Consider the following 26,396-nt stretch of genomic DNA (forward strand, 5'->3'; position numbering starts at 1 on the left):
CAACCCCTGCAGTGGCTTGGATTCCAAAGCAGATGTAAAGCTAGCTTGTTAGATCTGCTCTAGAAGAAAAAAGACTTCTCCCTATGCTTAGAGCCCTCAATCGGGGTGGAGTTAGCAGAGCAGCCACATGGTACCCAAGTAGGCTGGGGCCAAGGAACAAGACAGCTGGAATGCATCCTCATGCGTAAAATCACCACCTGCTTGAGTTGCATATATATTAAGATGGTAGGAGCAACCCTGTATTCAAAATATGAGTGCTTCTGCCAGTACATCTTTTACTACCTAAAACACCAGGGAAGAAAGGAGTAACCTCTCGCCAACTACGTCACTAAACAAAATGGGGCAGGCACAGACTTGCCTTCTGCTGTGATGTCTCTAAAGATGAGCTACCTGATGCGGGAAGAAGAAGTCCCATGACAAGATACTAAGCAGATCAACTCATCAGAGGCTGGGAATATTTAATGGCACAAGGTTGAGACACACAATATTCAAATAAGAGTACTGAAGATGGTCAATGACCGTAATCTTAAAAAAAGAGGAAACCCTAACTCTTATTAGACATGATTTAAAGAAAACAGAAAACTTAATTGTGTGCTTCTACAAAGTGCTAGGTACCATCTAGTTAAATGTAACCATGATCAGCTAGGCAGAACCAACAGTAGTTCGGGTGGGAAATTAGTCAAGAGTTATTAAGCTAGTTTGGGACCAGAATCCAGAGCTTCAGCTTGGCAAGTAGAGAAAGACTGACAGAGGGTGAAATCCTGCTTGAGAAGTAAGCACCACTGTGGAGTCAAGCTCTTTAAGATGACACAAGTGTAGTGCTGTCCGGTCCTGACAGCACTGCTACAGAGGACCCCAAGTTATTTTGGTATCTGTCACACACGATTGCATCTAATCTGAGCCGGCAGCAAATATCATCGTATAACCCACGAAGGGTCTTTGGCAGTGTGTGGGTTTTCTGGGCCAAGAATAGCCAGTCCTTTTGTTCTCTTCCCAGCGGCAAGATATCTGAAAGTCAACAAAGAATGCACCATTAGTCTACCATTCATTTGCAATTGTCTGTTCATCGGATAAGTGTAGGGAATATTAGGTAAAGGTAAAGGTACCCCTGCCCGTACGGGCCAGTCTTGACAGACTCTGGGGTTGTGCGCCCATCTCACTCAAGAGGCCAGGGGCCAGTGCTGTCCGGAGACACTTCCGGGTCACGTGGCCAGCGTGACAAAGCTGCATCTGGCGAGCCAGAGCCGCACACGGAAACGCCGTTTACCTTCCCGCTGGTAAGCGGTCCCTATTTATCTACTTGCACCCGGAGGTGCTTTCGAACTGCTAGGTTGGCAGGCGCTGGGACCGAGCAGCGGGAGCGCACCCCGCCGCAGGGATTCGAACCACCAACCTTTCGATCGGCAAGTCCTAGGCGCTGAGGCTTTAACCCACAGCGCCACCTGCGTCCCTCCTAGGGAATATTAGGAGTCTTCAATTCTCAGGACTCAATGGGCGAAAGTGATGCTTTCGTTTTAAACTGTACTGGGATCATTATTGATAAAGGGCAATTCAGAAACTGAACAGCACATGTCATTCTGAAAAACGTTTTGATTTTAGACAGCATCAAAGTCTCTGGAGCTCCTTTCACTTGATGTTGGAGGGTTGTTCAAGCTGGAGAAGTAGAACATATTTGTATGTACGCATTGCTCAGTCTGCAATTCATGCTTGGCTTGCTTATGAGTTATTCTAGGGCTTCACCACAGTCCCAATGACACCTTAGCATACTGCCATCCAACTAGCTAGATTTGATTCACAAATCAAGGTTCTGTGTAAGTTTTACACATCCAACTGTTTTGTCTCACTATCCCATTCAATAGCCCCATGCCACAGGAAACCCACAATCCTGAAAATTAAAGGGCTGTGTGGCAAACATCAGTTCCCCCCACTCCCCTTTTGGGTTTCGGAAAGCTATCTGAGAATTTTCACACTTCCCGGTCAGGCACACAAACTCACTTGTTGGCTGCATCTATGAGGTTATCTTTGGAGACTGCGAAAAGATTCTCTCTGTGCCTCTGCTTCATCTCATCGGAGATCCCGTACAAAAAGGTATTCATTCCTACAAAGAAGAATTCACAAACATTAAGAAAACTAACTTGATTCTTAAGAGTGAAAGCAGCAGGTGGCAAACCACACCTCAATCCTGCAGCTCCTACTTTTAGACAGATCTGTTTCATAATGCACTGAGATCACTCTCAATTCTTCTGGAATGGCATATGTAGCCAAGAACTATGCAACAAATTTTAGATAATTTCCCCATGTTGGAAATGCCTGATGTCAGAAACTCTTTTTGGCTGCAATTTAGACATATGAAACTGGGTCTGCCCCCCCCCCGCCCCCACTCAAAAGCATCAAAGATAACTAAAATATGTGCAAAATCATATTTTGGCTTTCAGGCTGATGGCTATTTTGATCCAGGAAAGGCTATTCGCTCTACTCATTTGGCTCAATCCCAAGCTGAGAAGTCAACATACCTTTATCCGATGGTGCTTGGGGGGCATCCACAGATGCAAACATGGCAAGCTTGGCTTCGTCAATGTCTTGCTGCGTAAATTTTCCTGCCTTGGCCCATTCGGCAGCCTTTTCAAAAGTAGACAAGGTACCCATTGAATTTGGATCCCTAAAAATGCAAGGAAGGCACAGGTAAGTTTATACCGCCAGGTTTTTTTTTTTTTTTACAGAGAAATGACACCACAAAGCGACTTGCCCTTGTTCAAGTGGTTGCTTTTTCTAGCTTTGCCTCACACTGTGATCACAGATAGATGAAAACCCAACTGTTAAAAAGCAGTGTTGACTTCTGAAGGGTATTTCTGTCCCAATGACATGGTATTGAGCAGGTTCTTACAACAAATCTGTTGAGTTCACTGAACTTAGAGAGCTTGAAATCATAGGAACATAGGAATGTGCTTCAAACTGAAATAGACCTTTGGCCAATCTAGCTCCATATTGTCTACACAGACTGGCAGCAACTCTCCAGGGTTTCAAATGGGGGCCTTTCCAATCCCTACCTGGAGATGCCGGGGATTGAACCAGGGACGTTCTGCATGCAAAGCAGATGCTCTAGCGTTGAGCTACAGCCTTCCCCTGCCACTGACCTCAGGACCGGATCCATATATTCTGTACATCCCAACACTTATGAGCCACACAGTGCTGGCATTCTGTTCAGCACTGCAAAAGTGGAAAGCAATTACGCAGCTTTCCCTCCACTGACGTGTTCGTGCTTTTTACATTATGGGATTTCCTCGCAATTTAAAAGCACTGATCTGAGTGCTCTGGGGCAGATAGGCAAAAATCTACTTTCCCTTTACCACTCAATGACTTGTACAATTCCAGTTCCTGAACGCATTTTATTTGGCAGAGAATGCTGGTTTACAAAAAAAACACACCCTGAAAACCAAGAACAGTCAAAGGAAGACATTGTGGTTCTACTCAGTCGACTAGTTACCTATAGGAGTAGAAACTGAATATGCCATTACTGGCAAGTTGCGCACCACCTCCATATGCACCTCCCTTCTCTCTAATTTCCGTATGCAGAAATTTAGCCGTCATTAGCCGGGCGAGGATGCGAAGGCTGAAAAAAGAGAGAGATTGTTAGTGAACAAGAGATTACTACATTGCAGGGGTTGAGGCTAGATGAACCTTCCAACTCTTCAATTCTGATTAAGATGCTCTCTCCCTGGCTCTTCCTTTTTTCCTCACCATCATCATCATCATCATCATCATTATTATTATTATTATAAGTCCGCATGAACAAATGCACCCAATCGGCAAAATTTCAGACTCAGTAAGATTCCATAACTAGTCTCCCCACAGAAGTCAAGATCTCTGATCTCCAAATTTCCATACCACATTTTTTCTCCTTTTTAAAAGCACAAGACTTATGCAGGTAAGGGAATGTGCTTCTCCAAGTGGACGTTTTAATGCACTTGCTAGATCATGGTGCCCTCTACCTGCTAAGACTCCCAACTCCAGTCATTAAGGCCAGGTAGGGATGATAGGAATAGTAGCAGTGGCTACCTCTGTCCTAGACATCCCTTGGGGAGAGCGAACTGGGGGCTCCGCAGGCAGAATCAGTGCCAGCTACCTGGTTCCTTCTTGCTGCTCCAAAGCAGCGCCTCCGCCTAATGAGTGCCAGGAGAGCACAGGTGTCATTAGCTCAGAAGTGGTCCCTTATCAGCTGCTGTTACCTTGGCAGCAATGCCCCCTGAAGACACACATGGAGCAGTGTTGCTGAAGCCACACCCCCAAGCAAAGCTTGTGAGCCAAACCCACCTGTGCCCCACAGACGCTCTCCTGAGCTGAGAAGCAGGCACCAACACAGAGCAAACAGGGAGGGGGAAAGAAAGCCTGATTTTGTGCACTGTGGGTCACCCTGCCTGTGAGTCCAGACATAAATGCACTACTTGTAGCAGCCTCTAACTCAAAAAACACCCCAGTGTTTTGAAAGCAAACATCTTCCCGAGAGCACCGTCGGTTATTTCTGAATGCAGATCTCAACACAGCCGCAACTGGAGATTTAGTTTATTCAACTCTGATCACGCACTATTTGGCAGCACTTCCCATCGTCTTACCTTGCGTGGTCCGGGGCTGTAAAGGGAACTGTCCGAACGCAGGCGCCAACGTAATTGACCGGGAAGGGCAGAAGGAAATGAGTCTTCATCTGGCATGGCTGGAAAGTGGGGTCCTGGAGGAAAAGTCACATTGTGTTTGGTTTAGATCACCTCTGGCAGAGTGTGTGTAGGCAGAACAGCGTGGGCACTCAGTTTTAGGTGACCGCCTCTTCTTACCCATTCAAAAGCATCAAAAGGAGTCCAGAAAGATTAATAGTCAACTCTGCATTTGGTTACTGGGATAGAGAAGGAAGGAGGAAAATGAGACCGCAGAGTCTCAATGTGATTGCTTGGAGGGCTCAGAACAGCCAACAGCAAGGGAGAAGAGTGAAAGCATTTTAAGAATTTGATGCCCCCTATTATTGTTTTTTAAGGGCAGTAGTTGTCAAAGGCAAGGAACAGCTCAGCACAGCCCCACATTTGAAGGGGGCACAGTTTGCAAAGGGGATGTGCATTCCCCAGGCGTACAACAGAATACACTTTCACTTGACGTGTAACTTAACTCTCTTCTCCCTCCCTCCCTAGCCTAGCGTTGCCTTTTATAAGCAATGAAGGCAGGGCTTGGGTTACCTCTAATTTCTGGACACAGCCCAGCAACGTTAGTAGCTTTAGAAATATAACTTTATGAAGGCCCAAGTGGGGATAAATCAGGAGACAATCTTTGGAATACAAGAGCAGACTGTTTATATTCCATTCAACTTTTTTAAAAAAGATCTTGTATGCCACTTTGAAGAACTTTCTGGAGGCAAAAAATGTTTCAGAGATGGGTCATAGCTAAGCCGTCGTCCTCCAACCAGTTTGTAAGGCAAAAATTGCACCCTAGATGCACCTGCCATTGTTGAATTTACATAGGAGGTCTACAACGAAGTCTTTCTTGGGTAGGGACAGAAAAGTTACGGCTCCAAGAATCTGCTGGACTCGAACTCCCATCAACCCTGACCACTGGGCTATGCAGACAGGGGCTGATGGGAGTTGGAGACCAACAACAATAGGACACAGGATTGCCATTTTTGTTCTAAGACATTTTTCCTGTGCAGGTGACAAACAACATCCTCGATTGCCAGCCACTTATCACTGACCGTTCTTCTTCTCATAAATGAAGAAAGCACTCAAACAAAACAAAACAAAACAACTCTAAGAAATCTTGATTTTTGCCACTGGGGTGGTTTTTTCTTTTCTGTCCAGCCAGAATGGAGAAATATTTCTAAAAGAAAAACCAACTCATGGAAGCAGAATTGGGTGCCACCAGCACACAATTGTTTTTTTTTTTTTTGGGATGGGGAACATTTTACTTCCCCAAGCTTCTACCCGATTTTAGCTTCCTGCTAAGGCTTCAGGTTCCCCCAAAAAGTGACCATAAAGAAACACATTAATCTTCAGAGCAGTAAGGCTCAATTTGGGGAGTAGTGACAAATACTGGCAACTTCGATCTAAGGCAAATGAGCTAAGACTCACCGTAATGAGCTTCCTGGTGATCTGGGAGCAAGCAGGCACATCACTGCCATCGGTTTTGGGGTCTGAAGGTTTCTACAAAGAGAAAACTTGGTTGAAACAACAGAGATCCGATTGGTTTCTCGCAAGTAACCAGCACAGCTTCCCCAAGCATTTCCTTTCTGCTGTGTCCAATATTTTGCTGCTGATCACACTAAGGGTTGCATTCAAAACATGTCCTGCAGGCAGTGCTAATGTTGGGATACCCTGTGAGGATTACAATGTAAGACGGGGGTGGGAAGCCTCCGGGTCAGGGGCCAAATGTGGCCCTCCGTGTCTTTCTATCTGGCTCTCCAAAAAACCCCTCTCCCCAGGTTGAATCCCTCTAGGGCATCTGCTTTGAGCCCTCAGTGTTTCTGCCTAACTTACACTGTAATAATGCATGAATGGAGAATGGGGATATGAGTGTGTACAGGAACTTGGGATTTGGGGCCAAAATGCAGCCTATTGCACAAAGCTAATGCTTTTGATGCTTTTGAATTATGGTGCTGGAAGAGACTCTTGAGAGTCCCATGGACTGCAAGAAGATCAAACCTCTCCATTCTCAAGGAAATCAACCCTGAGTGCTCACTGGAAGGACAGATCCTGAAGCTGAGGCTCCAATACTTTGGCCACCACATGAGAAGAGAAGACTCCCTGGAAAAGACCCTGATGTTGGGAAAGATGGAGGGCACAAGGAGAAAGGGACGACAAAGGATGAGATGGTTGGACAGTGTTCTCGAAGCTACCAGCATGAGTTTGACCAAACTGCAGGAGGCAGTGGAAGACAGGAGTGCCTGGTGTGCTCTGGTCCATGGGGTCATGAAGAGTCGGACACAACCAAACGACTAAACAACAACAACAAAAGGGTCACGGCCATTGCTCTGCCCACACCCAACTCTGGCATGTGGCCCCCAGAAGGTTCTCTATAAAGGAATGCGGCTCCCAGGCTGAAACAGGCTCCCACCTAGGCAATGAGAACAGCCAAAGCAGAAGTGACATGGGCGATCAGAAGTGACACCCCACAGCCTTCCATCCCTCCTCTGGCTTTAAAAAACTGCTGCAGGGGGCTTCATACATTATTGGAGCTCTGTAGGACATTTCCCCTGATCTAAATCCCCATCCCACTCCCAGAAGCTATCTGGCCCACTGGGGAGAAATACAAGCCCTGTTGGGGTATCTCCCTCTACGGAGCTAACAGCATCTTTGGAGGGAAGCAGTCTATATCTTCCCTTCTTCTCAATACTCCTCAAATTCTATCGCACAGATCAAATTTGGACACCATCAGCAACACGTAGAATTCAGCTGTGGTATCAATGAACCAAAAGGCAGTGCCCCTTCTCATCTCAGCCTCAGCTCCCTCTGGAAGGGATGGAAGAATAGTACTTGAAACATGCTAACATTTGTAGGAACCACAGCAGGAAGGAAATGTGAGAGAGCAGGGGGAGGTGCTCTTGACAGCCCGTGTTGAAGTATTTGTATTTCCACAAGCTACAGAAAAATGCACCGGATATGTAGCCAATTCTGCCTCTCACTTGCATGAGAACTGGAAAGTCACCTGCAATGTGAACGCTTTCTCTGCTAATCCTGTTTTACCTCAATCACATGGGGGCGTACGGGCTTGCGTTCCTTTTTACTCCGGGCGATGCCCTTTATGAACCTTTCGACGGCTTTCGCAGCGTGTGGCATCTGCTGAGGGGTGGCGTTCACCGAACATCTAGGCAGAAATAAAATTGCATCTATCACATGCACCAACACACCGTCTGCGAGGAACAAACTGTGCTTTTACACCTCCCCAATTTTCCGAGTCGAGTTCTGTTTAGCCATCAAATATCACCGGCTTTAAAAAATGCTGGGCGGACTTTAATTCTGGTCTCTGCCTGGCGAGGGCAGTATGTAGCCAGGCTTCCCTCCGACTCTGAAGCTGAAGAGGCTCAGCAGGGAGGTTTCGGTGGTCCTGGCAGCAGTGCTGCAACTTCCCCAGCTACAAAGCTGGGAGATTATTTATTTACTTTATAGTACTTTTTCGCTCCGAGGTGGTGTACATGGTTCTTCCTCTCAACATTTAATCACTATGCCCCGCCCTGCAAAGTAGGGTCAATCCTAGGGGCAGTGACTGGCCCAAGGTCACCCAGTGAGCTTCACTGGTCAAGCAGGGATTTGAACCCCAGTCTCCTAAATCCTAGTCCGACACTCTAATTGCTACATCACGACACTCCCCTCATTGCAATGCCTTCCCAAGCTAGGTCGATGCACTTGCCGCTGCCTGAAATCAGGAGCTGTGTTCAAACTGCAGTAACCCAAGCAATCACACTCCCTTCTTCTCCCTGCTGGCAAGAGGGATGGAGACCAGAATTCTTGCTTTGAGCAGCCAAGAGTTGTGGACTCCCAAGGCCGCCATCTTGAGAAGTAGTATGTTATTTGCCAGCTGCATTTATACAGAACCTTCCTGGCCAAGGAACTCAAGGCAGTTCAGTTTTAAAATACTACAAACAAGCAAATAGTGAAACACAGAATAACAGCGTTCTCTTGGGTCAATGGAGGGAGGGTGCTCAATAATTCTCCTTTATTGCTGATGGTTGCATCAGCAACAGATTGTGTTTCCAAACTATGTAAAACTGCAATTTACTTTTTTTAAATCTTCATTTACTTCATGCTTTAGTTTGCCACTAGAGTTTCGGACTTTGGATGCTGTAATTCCAGGATGACGCTTGAGAAGGCAGACTATTTCTCTCTCATATGCCCACTGCCTGCTAACTGAATGCTTTGTGGAGTAGCTGTCTCTCACACAGTTGTGTACATGCAAGATTCACTATTAGGAAGTTAGGAGGGAAGCCAGCAAAGGGCTTAGAAATCCACTCGGGGCTAGCTTAGGGTCACATCAGGTGAACATTAACAGAGCCTCACCTCATGTTGTCGCTGTTTAAGAGGTATTTCTTGATGCGTGGCAATTTCCGCAGCACTGGCTTAATGTCGGACATTTCTGCAATCCTCTTCATCAATCTCACCTGAATTGGGGAAGCAGGAAGGAGAGAATAGTAAAGCAAAAGCAATGAAAACCCACCAAGCAGACCCGAGACCTTAAAATATGTGACTATGAACAACCGGGGCGCCTTCTTCCCCACAGATAGCTGCTGGGAATTTCTCCCTTGTTTCTATGTGCTTCTCTAGAAACCTCAGGCAAGAACTCTTGTTGGAACAGAAACAGCAGTGTGAAGAAGAGGCTACTTGAGAGACTGCTTCAATCTCTGTGGAGCCACTGCTGTTAGGCAGAGCGCACAGCACTGGGCTGGGTAGACAAATCAGACACCTTCATCTAAGCCAGTTCTCCTCTTTCAGAATGATGGAAGCCTTCTCCTCTCGGCTGTCCCCTTACCTGCTCCATGCCGTTAAACATTTCCTGCAGCTCTCCGGCGGGCGTCAGGGTTCTGCTGGCTCTAATCGAGGCGTACATGTGCCCGGAATCGGGAATCCCGTTCGAGAGCTCTTGAGCCGTCATCTTGACTAGAACCTTGAAGTGTTCCTCATCTTCAAAGTGAGGGCTGCAGAAAGTGGAGAGAGGAAGCAGAAAGGCATCAGTTTGCGGGGGGGGGGGGGGGGGAAGAATCACAGCAGAAAAGCACTGAAAGGGCTTAGAAGCAGCCATCGCTGAAGAGTTGGGCAAAAAACTTCCAGCTGTAACCACCAGCCCTGTTCGTTCCGCTGGAAAGTCTAAAGTGATTTTCAGAGATGCTCTCAGCAGCTGCTTAGTTTTTAGGGCAATTTCTTCTTCTGAGCATTCAAGTGGCCTGGCTACTGTGTTCTGCATCAGCCGTGGCTTCTAGATTAGATATACAGTTGTACCTGTATATCGGGTTAAGAACTTAATACATTCTGGAGGTCCATTCTTAACCTGAAACTGTTCTTAACCCAAGGTACCACTTTAGCTAATGGGGCTTCCCGCTGCTGCTGCTGCGCAGCCGCCACATGATTTCTGTTCTCATCCTGAAGCAAAGTTCTTAACCCAAGGTACTATTTCTGGGTTAGTGGAGTCTGTAACCTGAAGCGTCTGTAACCTGAGGTACCACTGTAAAGGCAGCCTATTTTGGGGCTCAGATAACCCAGCAAGCTATGTTGAATCAAAAGCTTCTCAAGTACTCCATCCAGCTACATCTGATGTGACTCCCACACAAGGACAGCACTGCTGGATCAGGCCCACAGCCCATCTAGTCCAGCATTCTATTTGCCAACCAACTCCCTGTGGGAGGTACACAAACAGGGACTGAGCATGACAGCATTCATTCCCAGACATTGGTAATCGGGGGGACACTGCCTCCAACAAGGGCAGCAGTTTGTTCACACCACGCTGAACGATGGCTGCACATGACATCTTTAAGTGCTTGTAGACTGGGCTCATAGTTTGTTGGCAAAGTACCTGCCTTGTGAGAAACTCCAGTTTAAGTCTGTTAAAGGGGAGGTTCTCAGGCATTCAGGGAAAGTGCTTTTCAGCCTGAGACTCACAAGAAGGACTGCCAGGAGGAGACAGGAGACAACAGGCTGCCCCATGGACCAATGGTCTGCTTCAGTAGAATGAACCTTCTTATATTCACGGAGAATCATTGAGTTGGAAGGGACAACAAAGGTCCTCCAACCCCCTGCACTTTAGGAACCTTTTGCTCAATGTGGGGCTCAAATCCATGACCCTGAAATTAAGAATCTTAGGCTCTACTAACAGAGCTATATTCTTTCTTTTTTAAAAGTAAGTTACCTTGTTATGAATTAAACAAAACAAAACAAACAAACAAAACCCATGCTTAATCCTGTGCACATTTAGCTATGCACTTACTTCATTTTCAGGGTGATATGAAATGAATGGCCACATTTTGGGGGTGTTATTCTATTTTCTAGTATCTCCAAGCTTTGTGACATGTATCAAAAGCAAGCCATTTAGCTCTTTTAGCAGGAAAGCACACAACTGCAAACAACACACACACACACACACACACACACACACACAGTACCTGTTGAATATTTCACTCCAGATGTGCATCATGGCAGGCAAATTTCGATCCAGGCAGAGAGAAGAAAAGAGCACACCCTAAAGGAGAAATTTAACAAGAAAACTCAGATCAGTAGACAAACCAGTAAGAGATCCTCAACTAATTACTTAAGGAATAACAGCTATCTGCTCAGTTGTGATTCCCAGACAGTTATTTACTGGGCATGGTACTTTAGAAATAGGAAGCAACATTGCCAGTCATTAATTAGGTTTGCATCTCATCTGCAGCAAGGGAGGCACTCACATCTCTAACCAACACAGCCCCAACATGAAAGAGCACCAGGGCCACGTGACACCTGACCTGGAGACTGACTTACCTGCTCATACACGTCCAAGTGGGAATCGTCCACGGTGATATGAGGGCAGACAGAAAGGCCCCCTGTTTTCAGATCTATCTCTTGAGCCTGTTCTCTGTAACTGAGAGCGCCACAGCCCATTCTGCAAGAAGGAGAGAGCAAGTAGGGTGTGGACAGCAAGCCAAGCAAAAGCCTGCAGCATTTAACTATCTTCTCTCCTGGCATTTATTTTGCACATGTTGGAAGAAGGGCTTTGGAAGCCGAGCCCTAAGAGGAATGGTAGAAAGAGCTGGGAAAGAGTAGCCTGGGGGATGGAGGACCTGAAGATTTAGGCAAAAGCCCAATGGCAGCATTAGAGGAGAACATGCCAGGTGTCCTCTTAAAACCTGCTGGCCCAAAACAGAAGCAAATAGGAAGAGGGACTGCTGGAGCTTAGAAGGTCACTGCAGCTTCAAGAGTAGCATAGCAGATTTGGGGGCAGCAACACTAAACACTAAACCTCTGTGCAATCCCAGGGATGTAGCTCAGCAACCAAGTCTAGACAGCAACAACTTTAGGGTTGTTGTTTCTGTTACTGGATGTTGCATGTTGTTGAAGGAATCTTGTTGCATTTTTAGTATTGGAATGCAGTTTTTTGGTATGTTATTATATTTCTGCTTCGCTGCTACTGTGAAATGGTTTTGCTACGTTGTTTTGAAATTGTTACTGTGTTCTTGTTTTGCTATGTTATTATGAGATTGTGGTGTTTTGTTTGAGATGTTTCTTTGTTGCAAGCCACTTTGAGGATGCAGTAAAATGAATGAATGAATGAAAGGTTCCAAGGCTCAATCCCTGGGCATCTCCAGGCAGAGCTGGGAGAGACCACCGCCAGTCAGTGTAAGGGAGGGATGGCAAAATCACTGGCCCTCCAGATGTGGCTTGACTGCTGCTTCCATCACCCCTGGCAGACGGCTGCAGCTGATAGGGGCTACACCTGGAAGGCCACAGGTAAGCCACCCCAAATGGTACAAGGCACCTTCCTTTAGAACTACAGGATCACACAACTGTGGCGTTGAAAGGGACCCAAACAGTCATTTAGTCCAACCTCCTGCAATGCAGGAATCACAGCTGTGCTCTTCTTCTCCCAAAAACTTTGTACCCCAAGTCACCAGCCCCAGTACCAGAGGGCCTGCCCCACAATTGCTCGGAGAACTGTTTAACAACTTTCTTGTAGTCAGTAACCAAACAAACCCCTGTGTTGCAAAGAGAATGTCAGCAATGTATAGGCAAAACGATGACCATGTACATACGCAATAAACAATCTTTTATAGAATTCCTTCAAACAATAACAAGTCCAAAATGAAATCTTTGTGTTGCCTATACATTGCTGACATGAATAACTTTCTTGGCCAAGGATATACATACAGTGGTGCCTCGCAAGACGAAATTAATCCGTTCCGCGAGTCTCTTCGTCTTGTGTTTTTTTCGTCTTGCGAAGCACGGCTATTAGCGGCTTAGCGGCTTTAAGAAAAAGGAAACAAACTCGCAAGGACTCGCAAGACGTTTCGTCTTGTGAAGCAAGCCCATAGGGAAATTCGTCTTGCGGAACGACTCAAAAAACAGAAAACTCTTTCGTCTTGTGAGGCATTTGTCTTGCGAGGTACCACTGTATTTTGTTCAAGCTCATTACACTATAAAGATAGACTGTAATACCATTAAACGAGCAATATCCACAACATGCACCCCAATAGTCTCCCCGCAAAAAATAATTTGAATTTAGGTCAACTCATCAACCCCAAAAGAAGGGAGAAGGAAGAGGGAAGAGATAGTGTTCATTAACCACCTTTGCTGGAATGAAGTTTATTGCAGAGATAGCCCACGGGGTGCCCTGCAGATGTTCACAATCTTAGAATTGTACAGTTGGAAATGTCCACGAGGGTCATATAAGTCAATCCCCTGCAGTGCAGGAATCATTTGCCCAACTTGGGCCACTACTCACAACCCTGAGATTAAGAGTCTCGTGCTCTACCAACTGAGCTATTCCAACCGAGCTGTTGTAGGACTATGCATCACATCAGCCCGAGGGAGCATGGTTGGTGGTCAGGACTGATGGGGAACTGGCAGTCCAACATCTGGAAGCACCACATGGGCTCTCTCTGGAATAAATCCCCAAAGCACAAATAGAAAGCTCCTCCTTACTTGGTGATGACGTTGCAAAAAAGCGGGACGTAAGGCCGGAGCTCCTCCGGAAGAGTGTTCAGACTGGAAACCGCTCTGAAATACACCATGCCGTTTGTGGGCTGAGCACAGTACTGGACAGGGACATCCTCAGCTACAGACAAACGAGAAATGAGTTCATCAATATATGGTGTCAGAATTGGAGAGTGGAGGGAGCAGTGTTTCAGAAACAAGCCCGGCCTCCTTCGGAAATATAGAGCACTGTACAATTCAAGCCCAAACCCTTCTCTTGCCTCGTATAAAAGCTTAAGACCCACAGACCCATTCCAAGCTGCCCCACCTCCCAGGTTCGATCCCTTACATCTCTAGGTAAGAGTTGGGAGAAACTCCTTTCTGAAACCCCAAAGACCCCAAGAGTCAGTGTTGAAAATACTGGACTAGATAGACTTGTGGCCTGACTCAGGAGGAGACAGTTTCCTCAGAAAACATCGGAAATGGAATGGAGCACCCAGAAAAATGGACGGGCTGGCTGCAACCCTGTACAGGAGCACTCACTGTGCAATGTTACGTAGGCTCCTTTAAGACACCTGCTAAAACCTCCCTGTCCTACCCCAGTCTATCTGGATGCAAAAATCAGTTATGTATACATGACTTTAAATTGCAGTACAGTGGTACCTTGGATTAAGAACTTAATTTGTTCTGGAAGTCCATTCTTAACCTGAAACTGTTCTTAACCTGAGGTACCACTTTAACTAATGGGTTCTCATCCTGAAGCAAAGTTCTTAACCCAAGGTACTATTTCTGGGTTAGCGGAGTCTGTAACCTGAAGCGTCTGTAACCTGAGGTACCACTGTAATTTTATCTGTACATTATTGATAATTATTTTACTGTCTAGAGACTTTATGATTAGGCTATTTATAAATTTTACTGTATCCAGCAAGCATTATGTTGCAGAGCCCTCTCATACTAAACTGAAACCTGCCTGCATTTCCACCTGGGAAGAAACTCAGATTGGCGTCAACAGACTGAGAAAGAGCTGCTATTCCAACAGAGGGCTAACTACGTTCACTGGCTCTACATTTTCTGTTTTGTAACAGAACATCAGCATTGAGTGACTCCGTCTTACCTGTAAGTGACGTCTCCAGCTCAGTAAACACAATCCTAGGCTCAATATCCGAGACCTTCAGAGCCGGGAGGCAAGATGTGTCTTGAGGCTTGCTTTGCAGATCAAGCAGTTCCAACCCTAGAAGGAAAAGTAGAATATCGGTCAGTGGTTCTGACAAAAACTATCCAACAGGGATTCAGGTTCAGCGGCAACAGAAGGGATTTGACAAGGTTCTCCTGGGAATTTAATGAATTTCCTTCCCAAACAGCTCCTGGTGGTTTTCAAAGTTAAGTCCCCTGCTGCCAAATTTTGGAGAGGCAGTGGAATACAAAGGGATACAAATCTCCCCTCACTTATTTATTTCATTTAAAACTTTTATACTGCCCTTCATTGAGGGCCACAGGGTGGTTCACAATATAAAAACACAAAAATAAACGTCGGTTTTCAAAGCGCGCGTTGACCTCAAATGGGAAACCGCAACGAATGCGGTTTAAATTTCTGTTATCTTTTAATACAGAAACAGGGGAAAGGGGAACAAGAAGGGTGCAGAGATCAACCACCAACTCAAGCTGCACTTATTCACATCCTCTGTCTGTCTGTCCATCCCTCCAATCACATAAACATAAGAAAGTCAAAGCAGGCAGAAAAATGTCCCACCTTTTTCATATGTCAGCTTCTTCTCTTCTTCAGAAAGGGCCTCAAGTTTTTCTTTCAGCTTTGCCACTTCCATCGAGGTTTGCTTCTCGTAGAAAGCCCCGTCTGGACTCATCGACAGCGTCAGCCTATGGGGGTTACCCTTGTTGCCCAGGACCAAGGCGAAGAAAACAGAAAATGGAGTGCCCATCAGTGCAAAGAACAGTCTGCTATTTTAAGATCTATCCTGGCCATCATGGGAGAGGGGTGTTCTTTAGCCTGGGGCGCTTGGCTGACCGCTGTCAAGAGACAGCATGCTGGATGTGATGGACCTTTGCAAGTCCAGAGTCGTTGTCCCCTGCCCTGTAACTGGCTCCTTACCTTAAAGTACTGCTTCATCTTCTTCTGAAGAAACTGGGGGTCCTCCTTAAGGCACTGCCTGAACCGAGTCACTTTCTCGGCGATCTTTAGAAGGTCAACGGGGTCTCCTTCGTGGTTCCAACAGGAGGCAATATACTTGAGGGATGAGAAGAGGCGAGGAATTAGAAGCCAGCCATGGAAGGCAGGAGGACTGCTGCTCAGAGCAACCCTTGAAGAAGCGGCCATTTTGCCATCTACACCTGAAGATGCCTCTGCTTATGGAGCCCAACTTACAGGCCAGGCAAACACCCGAAAGATAGGCCACAGACCAAGCTCTACATGAGGAGAATGAGCCATAGTACAGTCACAGGACTCAAATGCACTGGTCCGTTCGCCAGTATACCCAGTTAAAAGAAATTGAGTGTTTTGGAAGACCTCTGCCTCTGTCATTTGGAGCAAGAACAAGCCTGACATGGCAGAAGAAGGTTTGTCCATCTACCCTAGTTCTGTCTACTCTAAGCAGCAGTGGCTCTGCAGAGGCAGGGAAAGGTCTTTCCCACCACCAGCTGCAGAATGGTTTAACTGGAGATGCCATGGGTTGAATCTGGGACCTTTTGCATGCAAACATGTTCTCTCTACCCCTGTTTTCCACTTGACCTGCCCTCCAAAAAGGTCCTGAGCTCAGGTCTAAGTATGGAAGATATCACTATCTTGCAGCTATCCAATCTTTATTCTGAAGCGGTAGAGCTCCCTAAGAGAGGCTGTTCCACAACAAAAAGACAAAAACACACACCATTTCATGCACATATGTAACATATAGAAAAAAAGGAAAATGCATAACCAGAGTGGATAAAAATCAATGATTTTTTTAAAAAAAATAAAATTGGATTATTTTGATTTAAATTGATTTTTTTAAAAAACATTAAATCAGATTTTTTAAATTTAAATCAGATTTTCAAAATAAATGCTTTTGGAGGAAAAATCTTTCTAAAGATAGTTTTCTGTTTAAGTTACATTATAGTCCAAAGGCTATTCATCAAGAAATAAGGATTTGTTTTAAGTTTTTCATGTGTGCTAAAACTCAGTCTAAGTTTTTTTAAAAAGTTTAAGTTTTTTTTTAAAGTTTAACCACATTAGTTAACAAACATGGATACATATGCTATAATGTTATTGCTTTAGTTCAATAAGTTGTTTAAATTGTTATTAAGGAAATGGTTATTTTTCTCCTTCCAGTAAAGTACAGCAGAAAAGTTGTCCAAATATATACAATAATTTCATAATTATCTGTCTATGTATTTCTACATAACCAAATCAGTAATTTTTGATATAACTGTAAAAACTATTATGAAAATTTATTATTCCAAAAATGAAACTTTCCTCTGGTTGTAAATATTAAGATTATACCAGCAAGAATGAGTCTATCTGTAAGAAAAATGATTTAAATCAAGTCTTACTGACTTGTGATTTAAATCGTGCTTTAAATCAATTTGATTTAAATCAAATCCACTCTGCACATAACCAAAGAAATACTAATGCCAATGAGTGCAGCAGGGGAAATCTGACGAAAAGATGATTTAATTAAAAAAGCAATGGCAAGATGGAACTCTTGACGTAATTATCCTGAATATGGAAGGTTAACTTTAAAAGCTAACTGGACTTGGAACTGGTGAAATGCTGTCATTTCTACCTTGTGATCAACCCATTTCCTACCCCATTACACAGGAATAATGACCAATGTATTAACAGGGTATTGTTAAGAAATGCTGTTAACTCGAAAGGAGACAAGGCATGGACCCATCATTGGGGAAAGAGCACTTACTGAAGTCAAAGCAAGTCCAAAGCTAGTTGACTGATGCTTCATCTGGATTTCAATCTTGTGAAGCAGTGCTTCAATCCTTTCTTCCTCAAACCCATTCCTTGGGAGAAAACAAACAAGCAGGCGGACAGTTAATATTGCTCTAAAAGCACACACAGAAGGGAGACTTCCACTCCCATTGAAACATTAAAAAACAGGCCAAAAAAAAAGACTCACACACTCAATGACTCACATACTCCCCAGCCGCTACAAAACAAAACAACCCCACACAGCTTTTACTTACTCAATAACTTCATCGACAGTCCTGGAAATAATTTGTTTCACAGTCTCAATGTTCTCTTCGGCAATCCCTTGAAGGCCAACACTGAAATAAGCCTCTCTCGTGGAGCCGTTAAACCTGCAGAACACAGAAAACAAAGGGAAAATTGTCTTGGCTGCTCACAGCAGGGTGGGGAGACATGTTGCAATTCAAGGGCCATATCCTTTCAATTGTAGCCTCCTTGGGGCCACGAGACAGTTATGGGTGGAGCCTGAGAAAGTGGGTGGGGCAATAAAGGTGACCTTAACTTTGTAGAGAAGGCGACGTACCAGTAGTGCACTACATAGGTTTGTGCAAAGAGAGAGACACACTTATTCTCCCCATCCAGGCAAGGAAGAGGCACCATCTCAGTGGAGGCATGTGTCCCAGCCAGGCAAAAGCACCCAAAGAAGGTGAACAGCAGGACTACCAAGGGGTGTGGCTTGCAGACCACATGGAAAGGCTTGGAAGATCCACATTTTGTCCCTAGGGAATGAGATTCCCCACTTCTGGCTTTCAGCCTTCACCCTTGGGCAGCTGAGTCTTGAAAGAGTTGTGCCCCAGGAAGGGAAGGGCAAGTAGGAAAGAAGTGGCATTAAATTTGTTTCAGAGGCAGAAGAACAGCAGAGCCCAGACAGGGTGCATAAAGGCAAACAGCAAGGGTAGAAACACAGGTGAACAGCCCATTCACCAGAAGGAAGCTATAACACACAGCTATGAAGGCTAGTTGTAAAATTTCAGGAAGACAGAATGCTTTTAGTGCATTTAGCACTAGTTAGAAGCGGGAAGTCCAGACATTCCACGAACTGAGATCCAGTCAACCAGGAATCCTGAGAAGGCGTGGGTCTGAACCAAGTTCCCAGGAGATTTTATCCGTGAAATTACAATACAGGTAATATGCAACTGACACACATTTAACTTGTGCGCATTCAGCTTTATGCCCTTGGCAAAAATGTTTTAAAAAGTTAAAAAGGTGGGTGGGCATCTGGGAAAGACTTTGGCAGCCCCATCCGCCACTGAACCCAACGTTTTGACTATACGTGATTCTGGATTTGCACGCTATCTATCCCGGAACGTAAGCCCAAATTGAGAATCGCCTGCAGTTGGTGTGTTTTCACTTACTTGGCTGGTCCTAAACAAAAAAAAATTCCTTCCAGTAGCACCTTAAAGACCAACTAAGTCAGTTCTTGGTATGAGCTTTCGTGTGCATGCACACTTCTTCAGGTATCTGAAGAAGTGTGCATGCACACGAAAGCTCATACCAAGAACTGACTTAGTTGGTCTTTAAGGTGCTACTGGAAGGAATTTTTTTTTGTTTTGACTATGGCAGACCAACACGGCTACCTATCTGTAATTGGCTGGTCCTGAACTATTTTCTCCCCCTCAAAGTGAAATCAGGGAACAGCAGTGTGAAATATTTCATTTGTGTCAGCCTAGTGTGACTGGATGTATGGAAGTGAGAGCTGGACCATAAAGAAGGCTGATTGCCGAAGAATGGATGCTTTTGAATTATGGTGCTGGAGGAGACTCTTGAGAGTCCCATGGACTGCAAGAAGATCAAACCTATCCATTCTTATCAGCCCTGAGTGCTCACTGGAAGGACATATCCTGAAGCTGAGGCTCCAATACTTTGGCCACCTCCTGAGAAGAGAAGACTCCCTGGAAAAGACCCTGATGCTGGGAAAGATGGAGGGCACAAGGAGAAGGAAACAACAGAGGACGAGATGGTTGGACAGTGTTCTTGAAGCTACCAGCATGAGTTTGACCAAACTGGGGGAGGCAGTGGAAGACAGGAGGGCCTGGCGTGCTCTGGTCCATGGGGTCACAAAGAGTCAGACACGACTAAACGACTAAACAACAACAACAAAGTGTGACTGGCCCGAAGTCAATCTGTAAACCTTGTGGCATGAGTGGGGATTTTGAACCTGAGTCTTCTGGATCCTAGTCCGACACTCTGATCATAACATCACATTGCCTTGTTGCAACCTTACTTTATGCCACTTAGAAGTCACAGTGTTAAGCAGCATATAAAATGGTTGGGTGGGTTGGGGGGGAGTGAAATAAAGAGCAAAGTGTGCTTTGCCCCTATTTTAAATGCCCAACCCGAGTAATTTAATTAAAAAACAACAAATTGAACTAAAGTTGTGGGGCGAAGTCCTACACTGCTGCACGCGGCCAATGCACTTACCCAACATCTGGCGAAAAATCTGAACCCAGACCAGCCTCGATTAAAGCTTTATAAAAGGGGGAATTGGGGCCACCAACCAACAGCGAAGACAACAAGTTCAGCGTGAAGGATTCAAAATTATCTGTAATGCTAAAAAGAGAAAAAGTTTACAATAGTACCGTGGGATTCAGCATACAAAGGACGACAACGGCAGTTAAGACCAAACCAAAACCTGAATCCAGGTGCAAAGTTACAGAAGGCTGGTCAACTTATTCTGGAAACAATGCAGAAAATGGGAGAGAGTCTTCTGCGACATTTTAATAGGTTCCGGAAACATTCTGAGTAGCTGTGGATTATAGACAGGAACCTCTATAGATTACGAGCCACTCCCCACATTTGTTGTCATAAAAATACGAAATCAATGAAGAAAATGGCCAAATAATTTGTCCTTTCATGACTCCTGAAACCAGGTAGCTGAGAAGCCACTTCAATCTACCACAAAAGAAGATTGGCTGACTGATCTACCATATCAGGCTGCGGTAAGTTTTACAACAAAGCAACACATGTGAATCACTTTGAACCTTCTAAAATGCTAATTGCTAAGGATTCTACTGGTAATTCCATGGTGTCCAGTGCTGAGTTAGCTGTGGATTCACGGAACATTATGAGGGTGGGAAAGTGGCAATGGTGCCACAAGCCTATAGCTTTTCTTTTCTATTTTTGCCCAAAGTTGTTTGCGAAAAAAGCAAAATTCACCAAAATCTACACTTCTGGCATGGGCAATTTCTGCCCAGACACTGCTTAAAGGGGCTGAATACCAGCTATGTCCAGAAAATTTTGGACATATGGCAACTCTGTTCAGCCATATTCTGCAAATGTGTAATCCCAGCTCATCATATAACTGCAGGGATGTAACCTTCATGGCTTTTAATTGTCAGAGGACTGACAACATGGCAAAAGACAGCAGCGCCCCCTGGTGACAGCTCCACATCACTACTCAACCATGAAGCCTGGTGACTTTCTATCAGTCATATACTGCCTGCCACTGAGTCTTAACGACCTGGTAGGATTATTGTTGGGAGACAATGGACACTGCCCCAAGCTTTTGGGAGATGGGCAGACTGCTTTATAAATAAAGAAATGCAAGTTAGCCCTCTGAAAAACAACCACCACTGTACCCCTTTCTCAGCTAAGCCTTGCTGAAAAAAAAGTATGGGGGTGGGGAGCCAGGATCCCAAGGGGCGAGGCTAAGCATCACCAAACTAGTCATTTTATGCTTTTGGTGGCTTGGGTCAATATGCACTAAGCACAACTGGAGAAGGCAGAGATGATGGGAGCCCAATGCAATGCATTTCAAGGTTCCCTGTTCATCAGGGAACAGCCAGCTGTTTGAAACTCATCCATTTCCTGTTCCACATACTCTGATAGGAGGTAGCTGACGCTGACCATCGTCTGCTTCTTGGAGTCTGCAGCAAGCGAATCAGTTCCGCAGGTCACATGGTGTTCCCTCTGCAAAAGAGAAACTGATGATTTGAGAAGGCAGGGGAATGCAGCCCTCTCTCTCTCTGCCTCCAGTATATGGAAGCACCAGAGTTAAGCCCACTGGCAAGAGACACATGAGAGTGGGATGCTGCAGCTGAGCATGTGCAACCTTACACTGAATCAGACCATCAGCCCAGTATACCTGAAGGAGTGTCTCCACCCCCATCGTTCAGCCCAGGCACTGAGGTCCAGCTCTGAGGGCCTTCTGGTGGTTCCCTCACTGTGAGAAGCCAAGTTACAGGGAACCAGGCACAGGGCCTTTTCGGTAGTGGCGCCCGCCCTGTGGAACACCCTCCCATCAGATGTCAAGGAAATAAACAACTATCCGACTTTTAGAAGACATCTGAAGGCAGCCCTGTATCGGGAAGTTTTTAACGTTTGGTGCTTTATCGTGTTTTTAGTATTCTGTTGGGAGCTGCCCAGATGGGCGGGGTAATAAATTATTATTATCTAGTCCAGCATCCTGTTCTTACATTGGTTAACCAGGTGCCTATGGGAAACCCAAGGAGCAGAAGAGCCCCCCCCCCCCATCCTGTGGTTTCCAGGTATTCAAAAGCACGACTGCCTCCAACTGTACAAGCAGAGAATAACCCAGCACAGTCGAGGCTCGACTGGCTGTGGCCCCCCCAAAGTCTCAGGTAAGCCTCTTTTTCCAGTCCTGCTTCCCCAAGATCTATTCACTGAAGATGGGAGCCTTTCAGAGCATTTGCACTGCATGCAGAAGGTCGGAGGTTCAGTCAACCAAACAGGCATCTTCAGACTCCGGCCTGAAGCTCTGAAGAGTTGCTGCCAAACAGTGTGGACAATTCTGAGCTATGTGGACCAATGGAGTGACTCAGTGTAAGGCAGAGCTGCCCATGAACCCAGCCTCTTCCACCCGAGTTAAAACAGGGAGCTAAAAAAAATAGAGACAGGGCCTTCTCTGCAGTGGGGCCCATACTGGGCAACTCCCTTCCCTATGCATACCTGCCTGGTGCCTTAATTAACCTTAATTAAACAAGGCCCTTGATCTAGTTCAGAACCAAGGCTGCACAACCCTAGATATTATCTCTTTTTCATGTGTGTTGTTATTATGTTATTGTATTTTTTTAAAAAAATTAAAGCCTCATTCCTATGCATTTGTGGGAAATATGGCATGTAAACAAACTGAACTACGACTAAACGTTTCCTAGAATTTTTTCCACATTCAAAATGTACCAGAAAAGCCACATTGTTACGGTGGGAAGAGATGAAAAAGCCAGGCAGATTTCCATCTTTCCTCAATCAGGAACTATTCACAAGATACGTAACTAGAAGCCACACTTGACTTGATTGTGGCTGTTATGATCATCCCTGCTAAACAATTAGGCTGGAAAGCGTTCTGTGGGAAATGACCAAGGACAAAATGGCCTCCGTGTGGGTCTCAAGAGTCACTTATGGAAATCCAAAGTAGAAATATTACTGTCAATGGCATACTCACAGGCTTATCCCAGAGCTGTTGTGTTGGGACAGCAGTGTTCGGCTCAATTTTCTGGAATTTACTCAGGGCATCCTCATGGATCTGTTCCAAGTGTTGTTCCAGTGGGAAGTTACCGTAAGTGAAGAACCTGGAATTTTATTTTTTATTATATACTACTATTAACAGGCAAAATAAGCTTGCACATTCAAAAGCCTGGATCCCAAAACTCCCATTTGCACATATAGATGCCACAAGATTTATGTTCCATGTTTTAGACCATGGTCAAGTGCAAAGGCCCATCTCTGGTTCACAGAGGCTGGAGGACCATCTACCATGTAAGATCCAGTTGAGATTCCTGCCTTGCAGGAGGTTAGACTAGATGGTCCTTGGGGTCCCTTCCAACTTTATAATTCTATGATGCTATTATTCTGCAGATCTTTCACTTTTGTTTATACTTTCCCAATGCTAATGATACACATCATTAATCCTAAAATGACAATTCATGGAGCAGTATACCTCAGCATCGCTCCTAAGCACAAAGCCATTATTTCTACATTTAATCTTAGTCAAAAGGCTGCAAAGCTACTGAAAACCAGTGATTTTTGCATTCTTGGAAAAGTCTAGAAAGCCATAGAAAAAATGGGCTAGAAAGTGAAGAGAGCTCCCTCACTAGAGGCACAGAGATAGGAAGTTGGGGCATGTGGTTGGGCAGAAACATGTACCTTATTTAAAAAAATGGCTCATTGCTTTCTCCGGCCACAATGAAGCACTCGTAGAAAGTGATAAACTGAGTGTCTCATCAGAAGAAGGAAGCTTTGGCCTAGTCAGCCTTAGCCGGCATCCAAAAAGGCAGAACAACTTTGCGGAGCCCCACCTGGGGCAACCTCGGGCTCTTAAAATTCCCTGGGTCATTTGCACAGGAAATGAAACACACACACCACACACCCAGCTAGGATTGACTTATTTCCTGGCTCCCCCAACTGAGAGCTGAAGCTGCAATAGCTGTGTTGGGCACACCCGGGATTATTACAAAGCATCCCTTTCCCTTTCAGACGCACGCTTCTCACCTTGCATTACTAGGGTGGTAATGTGTTGCATGGAATTGCTTCAGCTGTTCCCAGGAAAGATCGGGGATCTTCAGCGGGTCGCCACCGGACACAACTGCGTACGTGTGGTCAGGGAGAATCTTGTTCTGAAGGTGCTGGGAGAATACTCTCTCGTTGTCTGTCTTAAAAGAAATCGTTTAGGTAAGGGTAAAAAAGCTTCAGCAAAACTCACCTGCAACAACCACTGCTACTTCAGGGAGCACGTCAGGTAATAGCCACAGTTTTCCTGGAGAACCCAATAATCCCCAGAAAACAGGAAAACAGTGGAAGGAATCACCAAACTGTAGAGTTGAATGGGTTCCTGAGGGTCATCTAGTCCAACCCCGTTCTTAACCAAGACTCAGGGTGGAGTTAAGAGTGCATGTGGCCCTCAGCAAGTTTCCCAGGAGGGACAGCGGCCCTCAGGCTAAAGCAGCTCCCCCATTTCAGCATTAAATTGTGGGAAAATATATAGATTGATAGGAAAGGACTGAATTACGCTGTGAATGCACTGAAACATTGTGATGAGTGAGTGTCGCTGACATGAGAAAGAATTGATCTTACTTGAAGTGCAGATTTAGGAGTGGCTCCAGCATCCCATGATGTAAATGGCTGCCCCCTACAAGCATGGATGACCATCCAGACTTAAACAATGGTTTGTTGACAGCTTACAAATCCTGGCTTGTTAGGGATTCAGGATTGCGTATTTGGGCCTCACAGGAAGCCGAGCTAAACCATGGATTCTTGGTTTGTTTCCCCAGCTCATGTCAGGGAGAAGCGATGCCAGATTGATGGAGCTGTGTGCACTAATCTAGTGCTTGTTTCACAATAAACCACAGTTAGCTAGAAACACTGGTTTCCTACAAATACAGCCAATAGCTCAATTGGACATGATGTTGATGATTATGTTTTTATTATTTATACCCCGCCCATCTGTCTGGGTTTCCCCAGCCACTCTGGGCAGCTTACAGCACATTAGAAATTGTAAAATGTACAATATATATATAAAATGTGCTGTATATATATAAATATACAGGGCTCATCCAGACTTCTGCATGTGCTGTGCCTAGAAAGCACATGTCCTGGCTGTTTTCCACTTGACCCACGCTTTCTACGCATGGGTCCAAGGAGATTTTCCCTTGCCCTGCTCCTTTCCAATGGAAAAACAGCTCTTTAGTAATATATTAGAACAAATGGCAATCTAGGGGAAAACCCAAATTCCTGTTAGCTCTGACTGAGCACTAAAGCAGTGTTTCCCAACCTTGTGCCTCCAGATGTTTTTGGCCTACAACTCCCATCATCCCTAGCTAGCAAGACCAGTGGTCAGGGATGATGGGAGTTGTAGGCCAAAAACATCTGGAGGCACAAGGTTGGGAAACACTGCACTAAAGAGCAGTTTTTTTCCAGGAGGGTGATGGAAGCAGCAGAGCAAAGGGAGGAGTGGATAAGCCAATCTGTATGCATGGTTAGGAAAGCTTAACTATGAATGTCCGCTGCTGGGAATCACAAGTAGAGAGTGTGCTCTTGCACTCAGGTCCAGTGTGTGGGCTTCCATAGACATCAGGTTGGCCACGACAGTACAATATGCTGGACTTAGATGGGCCTTTGGCCTGATCCAGCAGGACTCTTCTTACGTTCTTAAATTAAAACGATTTTGAAAAAGGAACTTACAAATGCTCCCTTCATCTCATTGAAGACAACTCCTTTGAAGACTAGCGGTGTCTGAGGGTCTGCTGGATCCTCATGTTCTAATCTCCAGCCTTCCTGCCTGTGCAAGATGAAGACACACAACACAGAGGGGTCAACACTCCTTTGGGCAGCACCACCACGTGTGTGTATATGTGCCCAAAACGTGAAAGTCTTACCAGAAGTCAAGGTGTCTCAAACAAGGGAAAAACACGGCGTCCAGGTATACAGACAGAAGGTTCTGGAAATCTTTGGGATTTTGGGTGGAAAATGGGTAGAGAGTATAGTCGCTAGCTGTGGGGAAAGACAACAAAATAAATATTAAGAATTTAATGAAGGTGTTCCAGGGACAATGCGATTCCATGGTTCTACCTTTCGAGGAGGGAGGCCTGTCCTCTGAAGCCCCTTCCTAGCAAGGATTGCTGCTGCAAACCCCCTCCTCTGTTGCAATTCTGAGAAGGCTGTGTGTTCTAAGGCAAGGTTTTAGATCCATTGCATCCATGCTCCCAGGATAGATAGGAGATGGTGGGGCTATTGCTAACCTTGCGCTCTAATAGTCTTGCTCATCTCGTTTATGAACAGAGATCCTCTCAGATATTATAGTTAACAGATCAGGGGGTGTTTTTTTGTAACTCACTCCCCAAGACCACGATTCC

General features: G+C 45.3%; 1 protein-coding gene across 1 annotated transcript in view; it reads right to left on the reverse strand.

The window, feature by feature from the left end:
• Positions 1–441: 441 nt before the first annotated feature.
• Positions 442–26,396, reverse strand: part of PITRM1 (pitrilysin metallopeptidase 1) — a 31,024-nt gene continuing 5,069 nt past the window's right edge. Inside the window, exons 5-27 of the mRNA XM_083704706.1 lie at positions 25,920–26,034; positions 25,726–25,822; positions 24,037–24,197; positions 22,991–23,117; positions 21,410–21,498; positions 20,011–20,139; positions 17,808–17,921; positions 17,528–17,624; positions 15,730–15,864; positions 15,373–15,511; positions 14,737–14,853; positions 13,632–13,764; positions 11,475–11,595; positions 11,120–11,196; positions 9,496–9,661; positions 9,027–9,127; positions 7,716–7,836; positions 6,105–6,176; positions 4,611–4,723; positions 3,485–3,610; positions 2,514–2,659; positions 1,996–2,098; positions 442–1,008 (exon numbers count right to left, since the gene is read on the reverse strand). Of these exons, the coding sequence (XP_083560832.1) occupies positions 915–1,008; positions 1,996–2,098; positions 2,514–2,659; positions 3,485–3,610; positions 4,611–4,723; positions 6,105–6,176; positions 7,716–7,836; positions 9,027–9,127; positions 9,496–9,661; positions 11,120–11,196; positions 11,475–11,595; positions 13,632–13,764; positions 14,737–14,853; positions 15,373–15,511; positions 15,730–15,864; positions 17,528–17,624; positions 17,808–17,921; positions 20,011–20,139; positions 21,410–21,498; positions 22,991–23,117; positions 24,037–24,197; positions 25,726–25,822; positions 25,920–26,034 (2,693 nt within the window). The 3' untranslated portion in view covers positions 442–914. The remainder of the gene's footprint in view (positions 1,009–1,995; positions 2,099–2,513; positions 2,660–3,484; positions 3,611–4,610; positions 4,724–6,104; positions 6,177–7,715; positions 7,837–9,026; positions 9,128–9,495; positions 9,662–11,119; positions 11,197–11,474; positions 11,596–13,631; positions 13,765–14,736; positions 14,854–15,372; positions 15,512–15,729; positions 15,865–17,527; positions 17,625–17,807; positions 17,922–20,010; positions 20,140–21,409; positions 21,499–22,990; positions 23,118–24,036; positions 24,198–25,725; positions 25,823–25,919; positions 26,035–26,396) is intronic.

The sequence above is a fragment of the Podarcis gaigeae genome (assembly GCF_964106915.1).
Source record: "Podarcis gaigeae genome assembly, chromosome: 12".
In the NCBI taxonomy this organism is placed as follows: Eukaryota; Metazoa; Chordata; class Lepidosauria; order Squamata; family Lacertidae; genus Podarcis; species Podarcis gaigeae.